Source organism: Typopeltis vanoorti, chromosome 1 (assembly GCF_054136105.1).
Source record: "Typopeltis vanoorti isolate ZY-2024b chromosome 1, IOZ_Tvanoo_1.0, whole genome shotgun sequence".
NCBI lineage: Eukaryota > Metazoa > Arthropoda > Arachnida > Uropygi > Thelyphonidae > Typopeltis > Typopeltis vanoorti.
The window spans coordinates 121625982-121640458 of NC_143549.1; the positions used below are offsets into that span (position 1 = coordinate 121625982).

The window sequence follows — 14477 nt, forward strand, 5'->3', positions numbered from 1 at the left end:
TGAGTTATATTCTTTCGCAGCAGAATCTTACTTTGTTTATAACATTTCATTGCAATTTCAAAACCTTTTTTATTGTTGGTCAGTGGCCAAAGTGAGTTTGTATGTTATTACGCTAACGTCCTTTTTCGAAGCACAACTAGATAGTTTCGTACCAAAATCTGATAGTCAACTGCCATAGCAGACCAAGAGGTTTAATATGGAAGATAAAGGAAAGTAGTTGGATTATATGCCTGACGAATTTAGTCATTAGTGTAGAAGAACAGTAAGAACGGTAAGCATCTATTGGAATGAAAAACCTTGGTTTAAATCACCCAGGAAGCAAGGAATATATACAGGGAGGCCCATAAATCACAAAGGGGTTTAAATATTTAATAACTTTTTTATTTATTTATTAATTATTTTTATCCAGGTTCTGTGTTTTAATGAAACACAGAACCTCTTTCATTAATTTGACGAGGGAATAATTTGACCAAGATCTGCGCTTTCTCTTGATATCTGGGGAACATCGCGTTCTCCAGATCTTATGGCTCCCAACTTCTTCCCATGGAATTACCTGAGGGGAAAAGGTGTGTGTGTGTGGGAACAAGCCCCAGACAATTCAACAGCTGAAGGAGAACATTCGTACAGAAATTGGTGTACTGCAGCCAGAAACATTAACGGCTGTCATAGGTCATGCGGTAGAAAGAGTCCCTTCTTATGAAGTCCAAAATGGAAGGCATTTATCATGTGAATTTTTCGTAACTAATAAAAAAAATCTCCAGGTTCTGTATTTCGTTATAACGAAAACAATTAAGAATTAAGAATAATTAACAAATAAATAAAGTTATTAAATGTTCATTCTCCTTCGTGACTTGTGGGCAACGCTGTGTAAGACATTTTCTCATATGAAGTTACGTATACGTTTTTTTCCCATGAATTCAAATTGGCCAACTTCTTTGCTGGTCAGAGAACATGCAGGCATCAAAATATCTCATCATGATCATTTACTTCTTCCGGATCCCGAGAAATAACAATATCTGCGAATTTTTCTATATTCCGGAAATGTATTATGGATTTACTTCGTATATTCAAGTTATTCGTTATTCAGACGGCGAATTGAAGAGGAAAATTCCAATGAGCAGATGGAATGGTTTAGAAAAAAAGTTTGAAAAAAAGTTAAAAAGTTTGTTTACAATTTTTTTCCTCAAGTCCCTTTTTTAAAAATCTAGCAAACTGTTTGGTTTAAGACAATTAAATGGTCAGGTGCATATTCAGGAATTCTTGAATGGAAGGAGAGCGTCAGTTAGGTGCAAAGGTCAAACGTGATTTTTCTGTCCTTTCCCTTTAAGGCAATAAAGCATGTAACCTTTCTGCCTGACTACAGAGAACCAAAACCCGGTTAATCCTCTACATAAGATTGCTGATTTTAAAATAAAAAAAAAAAATATCTGTAAGGGTGATATCTTTATGACCAGAGAGCTGTGGTTTCTAGTTCTATCAAGAAAGGGGAAGTTATAAAAGGACTCATCAAATGAAGGTGAATTCAAGTTACCTTTTTTTTTTTTTTCATAAACGGGCTGGAGAATTCATGCAACTGATAGAGCCGACTACACAGATAGGACTGCCCTACCTAAGGACCTATCCTGGAATTGTTTGGTCTTGGTAGGCCTTTTGGCTTTATTTGTCACTCATGTGGATGACCTGATATCAACTACCTTCTTCCATTAATTGAAAATGCAATCCACAATATCCGTAATGATACTAACTAAACTAAAAGACAACTTGAAAACCAAAACTTGTGCGATTTCTACTATAAAGAATTCAAATACTGAATCCGAGCTATTTTTAACCTAGCTGATAGCTTAAATATTATCAATGATTGTTAACTCAGCTTAACGTACTCACTTCTGAAAAGTCAAGTTGGAATGACTAAGCCTAAATATATGCAATATTTGAGACTCAAAAGATTCAATAATATCCCAGATTTCTAGGTTTCGCACTGAAGCTTAATGTCAAATAACAGTTATAGCTTCACTTTTGTTTAATAATACATGTTGATCACGAATCTAGTTTTGTTAATTAGTTATTTAGACGAAAAATAATCTAAGGCGTCTGATGGGAAGAATGTAATCTGCCCATTGAATATGTTCTCTGGATGGTATGATTGTTATGCAGGTCGAGATCAAAGCATTTATGACTTTCGGTAGCATAAATTTCCCAAGTATTGAACTACGAAAATATACATCTTCAAAAGAGTCCACAAATTTTTCATTTTTTTTTGTTGCTTTATATTAAAGGAGCCGCTCACATCGCATCACTCTTTGAGTTTGCTGGTTCTCTTTAGGCGCCTTTATATTGCACTAATCAGTGCAATATAAAGGTGGCTTTATATTGCCGCCTTTATATAGCGCTCCCAAAGGATGCGTATAAATTCCCTTTTTCGACTAAAGAGAAGTGAATTAGAAATTGTATAAGCTATAGTTATCCTGGAAATATCGAAGAATGCATGGCAAGAAGAACTGAATTATATGGTCGGATCTATGCTTAACTACACATAATCTAAATTATCCTTCACAATATATTTGTTATTGCTGAATACTCTTCTTCTTATTATTATTATATAAGAAATAACGCATAACAAATAATAAAGCATAATCCTTTAGTGGACATTATATATAACTCTTTGCATAACCAATCCCCTACCCCCCCCCTTCCAAGACACAAACCTAAGCATTCGAATCCAGATCTTGCCAATGAATGGGCATCGCGAATAAAATCATGAACCAATTATAAAGTTACTAACATAAAATACGATATATATGAAAGCCTCTGTAGATCAGCAAAGGCTCTCATATATATATATCGTATTTTATGTTAATAACTCTATAATTGGTTAATAATTTCGGACATACCATACTAATGTACTACAGGGATAGCAGTCTTCAGGACTACAATAAAAACGAATTAGCCGTGTTCAGATATCTTTTAAACGATGAAAGAACATATGAAAAAATAATCAAAACTGAAGTATAAAGAGCTAAAAAGCTTCATTTCTATATTCGGCAAGAAACTCTCTGATTCCAATCTTTGAGTTTCTTATTCGGTTTTAAAACTATGTGGGATTTAATATCCCCTTAATTTAAGTAATCAAAACTGATGTTCAAAATTTTTTTAATTCATGTTGTTTGACTTCTGTACTTGCATTATGCGTAAATATGTAATATTTAATTATTTTAAAATATCTTTTGAATTCTTGTTGACGAAAGTAAATTTTAGTTGACTATTTTGTTTTTCGCTAAAGAAAACTAAACAGTTCTTCTTCCATCCTCTTACTTTCTTCACGAGTAGAATGGCAAATCTGTTTACCTAATAATCGATATTGGAATTTGTTTCGTGTCATCACCCAGCTGTCGTGTGCCAGAATAGTCGAGAGTGCTTTTGTTTTCGGTAGTGAACTCCCAATATCTAAATGACGGAATATTTTCTTACAAACAGTGAAAATAGCAGTTCTGTTCAGTTGATTTAGTAGATGAGCGTGTATAGAGGATTGGTGTGATATATTTGTACATCTCATTGTTTATTGACAATTATTGGTTAGCTGAGCCGCACGGCATCAACATTTATGCATAGTCGCTGCCTTCCAGTAAACAACGATACAAAATTAAAATACTCACACACGAGCGCGCACGCACGCACACACCCACCCACCCACCCACACACACACACAGATGGAAAACACAAGATTAGAGAAACATCATTTCATTTAGTAAATGAATTCTTATCTCCTGGTGTGAGGCTGAAACTGCTCCCAGTGGAAGCCTGAAGTGGACCGAAACGGTTACAGATTTCGTCTCTAGAGCAAGATCTCCAGATTATCTACCCTTAGTCCATTCTAGGTATTTATGTACTATAGATTTATAACCTTTAGTGAAAAGGATTAGCATAGAAATTATTTTTTTATTTTATTCGTGTGAGGTTCTTCGAGCGACCCTTAGGAGTGGTTGAGCCCACCTAATGACAGATTAAATACTATATCCTATGACTGTGTGTGTGTGTGTTCACGGGCCGGTTTGCCTGCTTGCGGGAGGAAAACCCCCAGAAAAACTGGGGGAAAAACCCTGCAGTCCACGCCCAAAACCGGCTAACTTGGCTATGGCTGAGGAAGATCCTTAAGCTTCTTACGTCGTCGACGGGAATCGAACCTAGGACACTCCTCTCCCAGGGTTACATGAAAATGCATCGTAAAGGCAATTCATCGAATGACAATTCGTCGAAAATGCAATTCATCGAAAAAACAATTAACCGAAAATTTAAAATTTTTGATAATGTTATGATAAAAGTGATACATTTAGAACAAAACTGAACCATGCAGACAGCTTCTTGTACTGACAACTTCTACTAATTCCGCTAAGTCATAGAGATTTTGTAATACAGTACATAATTTGGACACGTGACTTCTTTGTCACCCCGAATATAGCTAAACTGAAAACTGGAACGGTTCAACATTTTCTTGTAATTCAAATCGCGAATCTGATTAAAATTCATCCCATAATAATTGCTGTATTGAAGTCACGTATTACTACTAGCAACAATAATAATAATGGAGCCTGCGCAGTGCAGTCGGTTTAAACGAAGCCGTTTAGTGAGAAAGACCTGAGTAGTTGGAATCCGATTTACGACACTCATAATTTTTATCAGTCCTGTTCAGCTAAAGGTAAGTTAGCAGGCATAATACGGAGATGGCTGGCTTTTCTTCCCGGAAACAGACAAATCGAACAGACATGAAACAGTTATCGGACAAGAAAGACTATAAGAAACCATATTGTTCTATAAAGTTTCCCTATTAAAGTAGCATTGCTTTCTTACTCTCCACGGTTCAGTTTTTGTTCTAAAGGGATCAATTTTCTTATAATATTTTCGAAAAGTTAAAATTTTCGGTGAACTGTTTTTTCGATGAATTGCATTTTCGACGAATTGCCTTTTCGATGAATTGTTCATTTGATGAATTTTCTTTTCGACGAACTGTCTTTCGATGAATTGCCTTTTTGATGAACTCTCCGGATACCCTTCCCCAGGCATATGGTTGAGAAGCGCACAGTCACCAGACTAACCGCGCCGACACATAGAAATGATAAATACCAGATATTGGATGTTTTGTAAAATGACAAGCAAACAAGGCATGGAATCCTGATAAGGTATATGCTAATCTTAAAATATAAAATGCTAATTATGAGATGATTAGATAATTTTCCTTCCGGAAAATTGTCTAAGCTTAGACATCTTATCTAATTCTCTTCCGGGCTGGATATAAAGAAGCAAATTGAAATTAATCTTCTCCTTTACCCACTAAGCAAATCGCAGTTCAGGTTAAAACAAATTGTGGACCAATTTGTTCCACAACTGGCAGATGTACAACAATATTTTGACGACTATATGAAAAGTAATGTTTACCGAATCGACGTCCGTGTCATACGCTCATCTATATCATAAGTCCTTCATATTAGGTTGTTACAGTAATTTTTTTTAAATACTCTCCTAGAAAATCTTTGTATATGGACTTATATCAAAATAAGTTTTTAACGCAGCTTTATTATCCTATTCATATTCGAATAGTTTGTGTATGAGCGGTTTAAACAAAAGACAACGTCGACAACCGCCTGCTCTTGTAGTGATAAGATATGCGGATAAATCTGCCAGAGGTATAAGTCAGTACATTAAAAAAGTAAGTGAAGCAAAGTAAATCAGGTATATAATTGCTTGAAAAAATACCTCAGTTTCTCTAATATTTATTCCTATTCTGCTAAAGGAAGAAGGTCAAGTAAAACTACTATTACTTCCTACAAGCATCACGACTAAAAATAATTCTGATAAAAAGAGGAGAGCTCAACAAGACAAATCAAAGGTTCAAAAGAATGAAAAGCTTATTAAGAAAGAAAGAATATTGCAGAAAAGAAGAAAGCACCCCACTCAGAGAACATAACACAACAGAAAAGATAACTTAGTGTTTATAATGAAGATGAACAATTCAGATCAGCCAATGAGATGAGGGATGAGGCTCTCTACCTCGGCTAATCCTTCATCCTCAAACTCAGCTTTTAAATGGGACGAGATGGCATCCTGCTTATTTTTCGGGATATTTTAAGTATCTCAATTTCTTTCTTCTTCCTCTTCGATCACAAGAATAAAAACTAACTTTGACACGTCTTCGGAGTTTGCACAGCCAGCCAATAGGATAATGGAGAACTTCTGAACAACAACAAAAAGAAATAAAAAATTTATCCACAAGAGCACAACTTATTCATCCATCTCACTAAATAAGTATGAAATGTAATGGAGGAAAGTATTCCTGGAAAAGCCAACTTCAGGTTTTCGGTAATCTTGGCCAAATGAAAACAAATCAGAAATTTTCACAAAAAAAGGTTTGTGATTAAATAAGAGCACTATACATATCACGAAAATATTTTTTTCTGAATTCAGGGGTTCCGGTAAAGCGTCTTTTAGTTATATATCTCGCTTTTCAACTTATTATAAACAATGTATTAGTTGCTGTATTTTTATATGATTCTCGTATGAATTCAAGAGCTCTCTATCACAGTGGATAAAAATAGTGGATAAATGAAATATCAGCAAATAAATAAGTAAAGGCTTTAGATAAATGGTAATTAAAATCATTGGGGACCAAACATCCATATCTTCTTAGAAACTGCTACGATTTGAGATGAGCCCTGGTGCTACAGAATGAAAGCGGGTTGCACAACAATAAAGTTGTAATAAATCTCTGAATGTATTATACGTCAGTGAAATCACTACACTCGGGTGGCTAAATTACGTCTATTACACTTAACGAGCAAAGATAATAAAATATTAAATATTTTACTAACAAGAAGTCCAAACGTCATTTCATAACCACCATTCCTTCTTTTATTTTTCTTCCTCCATAAAGTAAAATTCACAAATATATTCACGTGCAATCAGAAGATCAGAGCAACACGTGAAGGTTCGATTTATGATTCTGTTGAAAAAGTTTTAATCCCCATAAATTTAAAAATACACATTTTTATTATCAGTTGAAGGAGATATGTTTGTATTATAATAATTTCACCTACCTAACAGAGGCAAAATGACAATTTTAAGGTTCTCGTTAATCCTTTGCATATAAACGAATTTTGTTAGGGAGATGCCACAAAACGGTTGACCGCACACTTCCATAATTACCACTAAAATGTCATTTACCAATTTCTCGGCTGCGACTTGAATTCCTCCTAACCTTATATTTTTTAAAGATCGATATTGCTTTTACCAGGTATTATGGTGCTGATCCAACCCATAGAAGTCGGTATTTAACTCTAAGAAAGCACTCAGAAACAGGCTGCTCAGGATGCTCAGATTATTAAAGATACATTAAATACTTAGGTGTATATTTTGCAATGTGAGTATTTAGTGCGTAGCGTATACGATTGGTATTTCTTTATGAAAGCAGTACTTGAGTATACATACTTGAGTACACGTACTTTGGTTTAAGTGCAGTTTAAATAAAACCGATAAAATAATATAAAACAGCATTATATCATTCTAATGTAAAAGGGGATTTAATTGGATTGAGTTTTCTTTCTTTCTTGTTTTAACGAGGCTGTTAGGGGCATAAACTTATTATTATTTCTGTATTCAATTAACAGAGTGAGTTCACAGTCAATGAGTAGAAGATACAGCAAAACTGTTACATTACATTTTGGCTGGCAGATTGCGTCCATTTCCTACCTTAACTAACGGACTAGTAATCTATTAGATAGCAATGTGTAATGTGAGATGTTCCTAACAGTGCCGTTCTCTTGTTTGGGAATCTCAGCTCTTCATGTTTCAGAAAATATCTTGGTATTGCTCCTATGACAACCGGAACTGTTGCGGTTTTTCTGCATTCATTGATTTTCGATTTTCAGATTTTCATACTTCATATTTTTCATTCACGTTTTCTTCTACTCCACTTTCTCTTGGTATTGCCATGTCAATGATCTAAATATGTTGCTATTGAACTGTAGTGAAGTCTAGCATATTGTGTTCCAGATGTCTGTCTAAATTTATAGTCCCATAACGTCTTTTCATTTTCATTTTCAACTTATGTTCCTAAGTGGTTTTGCAAGCTGGGAAACCATATGTCCTAAACACGTTCCGGGTGTAGCATTTGAAATCCGATCATGGCTTTGCTCGTATTTTTTTGAGCATTTTGTTGCAAGGACGAGTCAGATGATCCACCGTTTTATTCTTTATATGTTCACACTTGCATTTTCTATCATTCTGATTTTTTTAAAATTTTCATGATTACAAGCACTACAAACGAACTGCATTCGTTTGTAATGCTTGTGTCTTCTGTCTCTTTCTCGATGGTGTTGTACTGAAGCCATTGCTAAGCCGAGCAACTGCAACTTTTACTTCAATACCCTTCAAATATTGAAAATGGAGTGCTTTATTTTTCAGACCTTTTGATCTTTTGATATTTTCTTTCTCCTTATATTGCGTTTTTTTGTGTTTACTACATTCAATATAGTTTCTTTGTGAGCTACAATCACCATCTTTTCTCTGATAACCGTGATAATTACTTAACTCTCGATATACTTTTATAGTTATATACTTTGTTTTATATAACAGTATAGGTGCTTAACTACACCATATTGACAAAAGTATTTGGACACGTAATTATGGACAAAAATGCGTTTTAGTTACATTTCTAGTACCGAGGGACAACAATTTCTGATACATCGCAACAGGAATATTCTTCCATTCCTCGCGCGAAGCTACCCATTACTGATGCTGGCGACTGTCGCTGTGGTCTGGAGTGAAGTTGGAGTTTTAATTCGTCCCAAAGATGTTCCATGGGATTGAGGTCTGGACTCTGAGACGGCCATTCTGACACTTCAACGTTGTTTTGTGGAAAGCAGTCTCTAACACCGAGTGTGGCATGGAGCATTGTCGTGCTGAAACATGCAAGGATAACTGCCAAATACTTCCAGTCGGAAAAACCTCACATCGAAAGCATGAAATTGTCTAGAATTGTCCATAAAATTGTCCATGTAGCCACCAGTCGTCATGGTTTTGGACACACCAATGGACAAATTCCCATCCAACTGAACACATTTTAAGTCGGTAAAACATCAAAGTTACAGTCAGAAAGACCGTAACTTGGATTATGGTTACTTTTTGCTATTCGGGAATATATTTCGAACACAATTTTAATTAATTAATGCACTTGAATTCTATCAACACCCTTTGTTTCTTTTTGCGGATTCCTATCGAAAAATTAGTCCAATTGGCGGGACGGATAAAATCATATCGTGGGCCGCATCTGACTCGCGGGCCGTAGTTTGGAGACCCCTGCTCTAGAAGAACGGAGCCAATTACGATAAATTATACATAAAAATTTTACAATAATACGCGAAATACTTAAAAGTACATTCCAAATACAAAAGCACAATCACATGAGTGCCGAAGTAAAAAAAAAAAAAAAAAACATATTAATTTGAAATATTTATTTTAGAAGTATTTACAAATATTTCACAAAAAATCCAGCTCATCAAACTGCATATTGGCACATCATGAAATTAAAAGCCAAACTATAGGATCCAATGGGAAAACACAGAAATTGCACATATCTATGTACTGATATGAACGGTTGTTCGAAGGAAGTACTTAAACCCTACTTCATCGAACATACCTTAATCGTGACGACTACCTTACTGTCACAAATGTTTGGGAAATTGTTATACTCAGTTGTGTTAGCTATATCGTATTATAAATATTTAACTTAATTATCTTTTTCATCCAATAAGTCTTAATTTAACAAACGCGCGACTATATGTACAGAGGGATTTCAAATTTGGCATATGTGCTCTACTGTCTATTGTTAAAATTCCTTATTATATTTCTTCGCACTAATGATGTCATACGATACTTAAGACGAAATATTTGTTAAATAAATATAATTTTCTACTGTGGAACACGTGTGATTATGGAAACTACACAGTTCTCGCTATACAAGAAAATAACTGTGAAAAATCCCTTTCTTCGTTAAAGTTGACATTTTTGATGGCCTAGTTGGCTGAGTGGTTAGCCCAACCGCTTTCTAATCGAAGGGCTGTTGGTTTGAATCCCACCCACCATGGATACTGCTGTTTGTGTGTGTGTGCTTAAGTAGGAGATGACTTTTATTAGTCAGTGTGAGACTTTAATCCAGTTTATTGGAGGCTTGAAGTGGCTTGAAAAAATTCCATGTTTGGTCCCCGAAAGCCAAATTTCGGAATTAAGAGAAAAAATTTAAAAAAATTATTAAAAAGAACGAAATTAACTCCGTTGCCCACTTACGATACTACCTTTCTATACTTTTATAACTTCGGATGGTGAAAGTCACTTGAAAGGTATAAATGAGACCTGGTTCATTTTGAAAACAGGCTCTCCTGCAAGAGTTTCTTGAATCTTAAAATTTAAATTTCAATCGTAGAAGTGATTCACAGTCTTTTCAACTCAGCTTCACTTATCGTTCTTTCAGAGAAAATAGGAAAGTCGTTTAGCAAACCAGAATTTAAAATACAGCAGAAATATATAAAAAGTTTGAATAAAAACATTTCTGGCTGCGTTCTCTATACTTCAGAAAGCAATCAAGAAACATGGTTCAAATATGAAGTTGAATGCTTCTAATTAATACGCGTCTTACACACTTCATTCGAAATTAGTTTCTTACGAAGATGTTGCACATTTTCAGCTCTCCGAATAACAATTTTCGTGTCTACTGAATGAAAGTGTACTTCTCTAATTTCATTACTTACGATCAACCACATTAGGGGTAGTTAACATAATTACAGATTGACGTCGTTGATAATAAAAATAAACCTGTAACGATCTTTCTTAATCATAAGATGCTTATTTTTCTTTCACCTTAATTCTCGGGTACTTCTTATGGTACATCAGAAGAATTTTTATTGGCCTTTTATCTCACGTATAGTGGTATTCCTGGTCATTAAAAAGAGACCCGGATGCATTTTATTACGCTGGTTTTATTGGCAAGATAACAGAGCTGAAGATAATAGCGCATGCGTAGATGAAGTTGAAGTCGTGCAGACTTACTTCCTAAGTCAAATTTAATGAGGACATATATTCCCATAATCAGGCTGCTATCGTAATGTCTACACATGAAAGGAAGTTTTCATAACCTATGATGGAAAGAAACCAGTAGGGGATTGTAAAAGGAATGCTTATCAGCTTTTAATTTCATACTGGTATTGTTATTTACGCTAAGAAAAGTGCATGAAGTCTTTTCTGAAATAAGATACGAAATACTGGTTAGTTGAGAGTTTAAAAACAACTTCTATTTATAAATGTATTAATTAAGATGGATTAATAAGTTGTAGGCAGAGAAAATATGTTTTCGGAAGCACGTAATCCACTTAACATGTTAATGCTAACTGACAAGCTACGCTTTTCAAAACAAATCTGATTTGAAGATTTGTCAGACTGTGATTATTAACAGTTGATTGCGAGACAGGAGCGGAGAATTACTATTAATGAAGGTTATTAAATTGTTTACTCTCAAGTCTATATTTCGATAAACCGAGGATTTCACTCAACTGAATGCAACTTTCTATGGGTATATGTATGCGTGCGTGTTATATTACAAACATAAGTCTAGTTCGAGTTTTGGAAGTTAATGTGTAAATAATTTTGAATATGAAAGAGGGATTATAACCTCTGTAATGTTGATTAGATTATTAAGAGATAGCGAAGATAATGATCCAGAGAAGCTTGCTGGAAGAATATATTTGAAATTTAGAAGTTGAGCATGTGAAAGAAGCCCATCTGGAAGATGTGCTCCAAGCTGCTGAGGTTATAGCTCGTTGCTTGGAGAGTATTTGCAAGTCGGAAGGCTTTATTATAACTCATCTTCCAGGTAAACCACATTTTTTCCAAATGCTTATTTCCTATACTGTCGATTAGGAATCTCTCATACATTAAAATTTCCTTTCCGATGATAAGTTATTTGCACGTTACATTCTATGGAAAATAAGTTACACAAGTTAGCTACATAAAACTCCACCGTTGCATCTATGGATATTAGGAAAGTTCTTTTGGTAATCGTTTTTTTGTATTTTTCTGTGGGCACTGTTTAAGATTCTCAGTCAGTATACATACAAACCTTGGCGCAACCGGTGTAATAATATACGACTGTTTTAAGCCTCTTTCATGTGTGATTATGTCATGCAAAAGCATTATTTCCCAGTATAGTGAAATACTTAAAAGTAGTAACCAATTTTTTTATAAATCTCGTGAGTGAGAGAGAGAGAGAGAGAGAGAGAGAGAGAGAGAGAGAGAGAGAGAGAGAGAGAGAGAAGAAAAACAACTGAGCAATAAACGCAGGAAAAATGTGCACTGGTTGAAAGCGTAATCAGAATGGTTCGATAATGTTTCTTAATAAGAATAAGTTATTATTTCTTAAGACAATGTTATCCATGTTATCGCGTTCTCAATTGTGCAAAAAATTTCTAAATTAAATAAATTGTGCGAACGCAGCATTAGGCATAGAAGCAATCCTGAATAGATCAGCAGGTAAGACAGATTTACTTGAAGACAGTTTTAAGTGGATATTCTTTTCTTCTCCCCCCCCCTTTTTTTTTAAAAAAAAAATCAAGTGTTATGTACTGAAGACCTTTATCAGCTTGTGCAGAATTTTACAAAAAAATCAAGTGCATTATTCTGAATAGGGAAGCTGAAATTTTACAGTAAACAAACAATGGCTTGTTTCAACTCCGCTACAGATGAAGAATAAATCGATTCCATATATCTAAAAATTGATTTATATTCCTTATATTCCTTAAATAAATCCTTAACTGATAATATTCTTAGCGGGAATTATATTACTCATGTAGCATCAAGAGCATCCATGAACACTTTTAAATGGTTGAGCAAACATAACGACAAGAGTAAACATAACAGATCATTGTTGATAATTTCGCACTTGTTTAATGTCAGTGTACAGAAAATGTTGAAGAGTTAAATCACAAAACTTATTCAATTGACTGTTTTAAAATTATGCGGAATGCACTTTATCCAAATTTGTTTGAAAGTGACCATTAAACTTTCTTGCATCAAAGAGCATCAATGGCTGAACAACTTGAAAATCATTGTAGTTTCCGAAAATTCGAATACAAGCTAATCTTAGGAAGACGATTTAAGGAAGCCAGTTCAAAAATGACTTCGAAAACAAAGACTACATTCCTAAGAAGTTAACATTCGTAACAGAAGTTCCCAAAAGATGGGGGAAAATACTGCTGATATTGCTATAATGTCCTATTCTACTCTGAATGAAAGAATCATTATCTTGATTACCTCGATGCTCCTGTGTTTCACTCAGGATTTCTCCATGTGCAGGTCACAAAGATGCCTCCAACGATCTCGATCTTGAGCCTCTCCCTTCCACATTATACCCATAGATTTCACTAGTGGATCTTCCCATCTTGTAGGTGGTCTTCCTGGTTTCCTCTTTATTCTTGGTTGCCAGTTGAGTATTCTATATGTCTATCTGTTATCCCTGAGTTGGGCTATGTGACCTGCCCATCTCATCTTGCCTTCATATACTGCAGTATACGAAAGAATCATGCTAGAAGATATCTCGCTTTCTCTTTCTCTTTCTCCCTTTTCTTTTTCTCTCCTTTTTCTTGCTCATGATTTTCGTTTGTTAGATTATTATTTTAATCTTTTTACCTTCCTTAAATGAAATCAAAATGAAATGGGTAAATTGATCAGTGATGTCAAACTCTCTCATTCTAGAAATACCACGGACTCAAAGTACAAGACTGACTGTCGTATCATGAGGAGGTTTATTTCAGTGTTAATGAATCCTTCGACATGTTAAACAGATCATGGTATCAGAATAATATGCAATAATCGCAAGACGTTGTGATGCTAGAACATTGTTCAAGCATTTAAAGATGACGATTATGCAACCAGAATAATTCTAGCGATTACAAATCAGTTTGCAGTTGCGAATAGCAATAATAAGATTTTATGAACAACCATCTGTTTATATAAAGAACAAATGCAGTCTAGACTCCGTTCAACGAAGAGGTTTCTCGAATGCAATTTTAATCACCACGGTTCAGGTATTTTGCTTTATGGAAGTAGGACTGATAAAGTATTAATGTCCTGTTTCTAGAGCGAATGTTCGGATTATCTAACCTTTAGCTCATCTTACAGTATGTATGGTTATCCAATTATAATTTGCTGCCAATTAGTCAGTGAATAATAATTGGAAGGGCGACTTGTTTCTCTAAAGACATTTCGTTTTTCATGTAGTGAGCAATTCTTTCTCTACGTAGAACAAGTGACTAATTAGATCATGCATTCTTCTCACATTTCTTTAAACAGTTTAGCTTGGAAATTTAATAAGGATGTATGGTACGGTTTTTTTAATTAAGACAAACATTTAAGACTTACCAAAAAAGACGTTTTCATCGCTT

The 14477-nt window shown here is 34.6% G+C and overlaps 1 protein-coding gene across 1 annotated transcript in view; it reads right to left on the reverse strand.

The window, feature by feature from the left end:
* LOC150110368 (glutamate-gated chloride channel-like) overlaps nucleotides 1-14477 on the reverse strand; it is a 198317-nt gene that overhangs the window by 70516 nt on the left and 113324 nt on the right. Inside the window, exon 4 of the mRNA XM_090396849.1 lies at nucleotides 12668-12676. Within this exon, the coding sequence (XP_090252975.1) occupies nucleotides 12668-12676 (9 nt within the window). The remainder of the gene's footprint in view (nucleotides 1-12667; nucleotides 12677-14477) is intronic.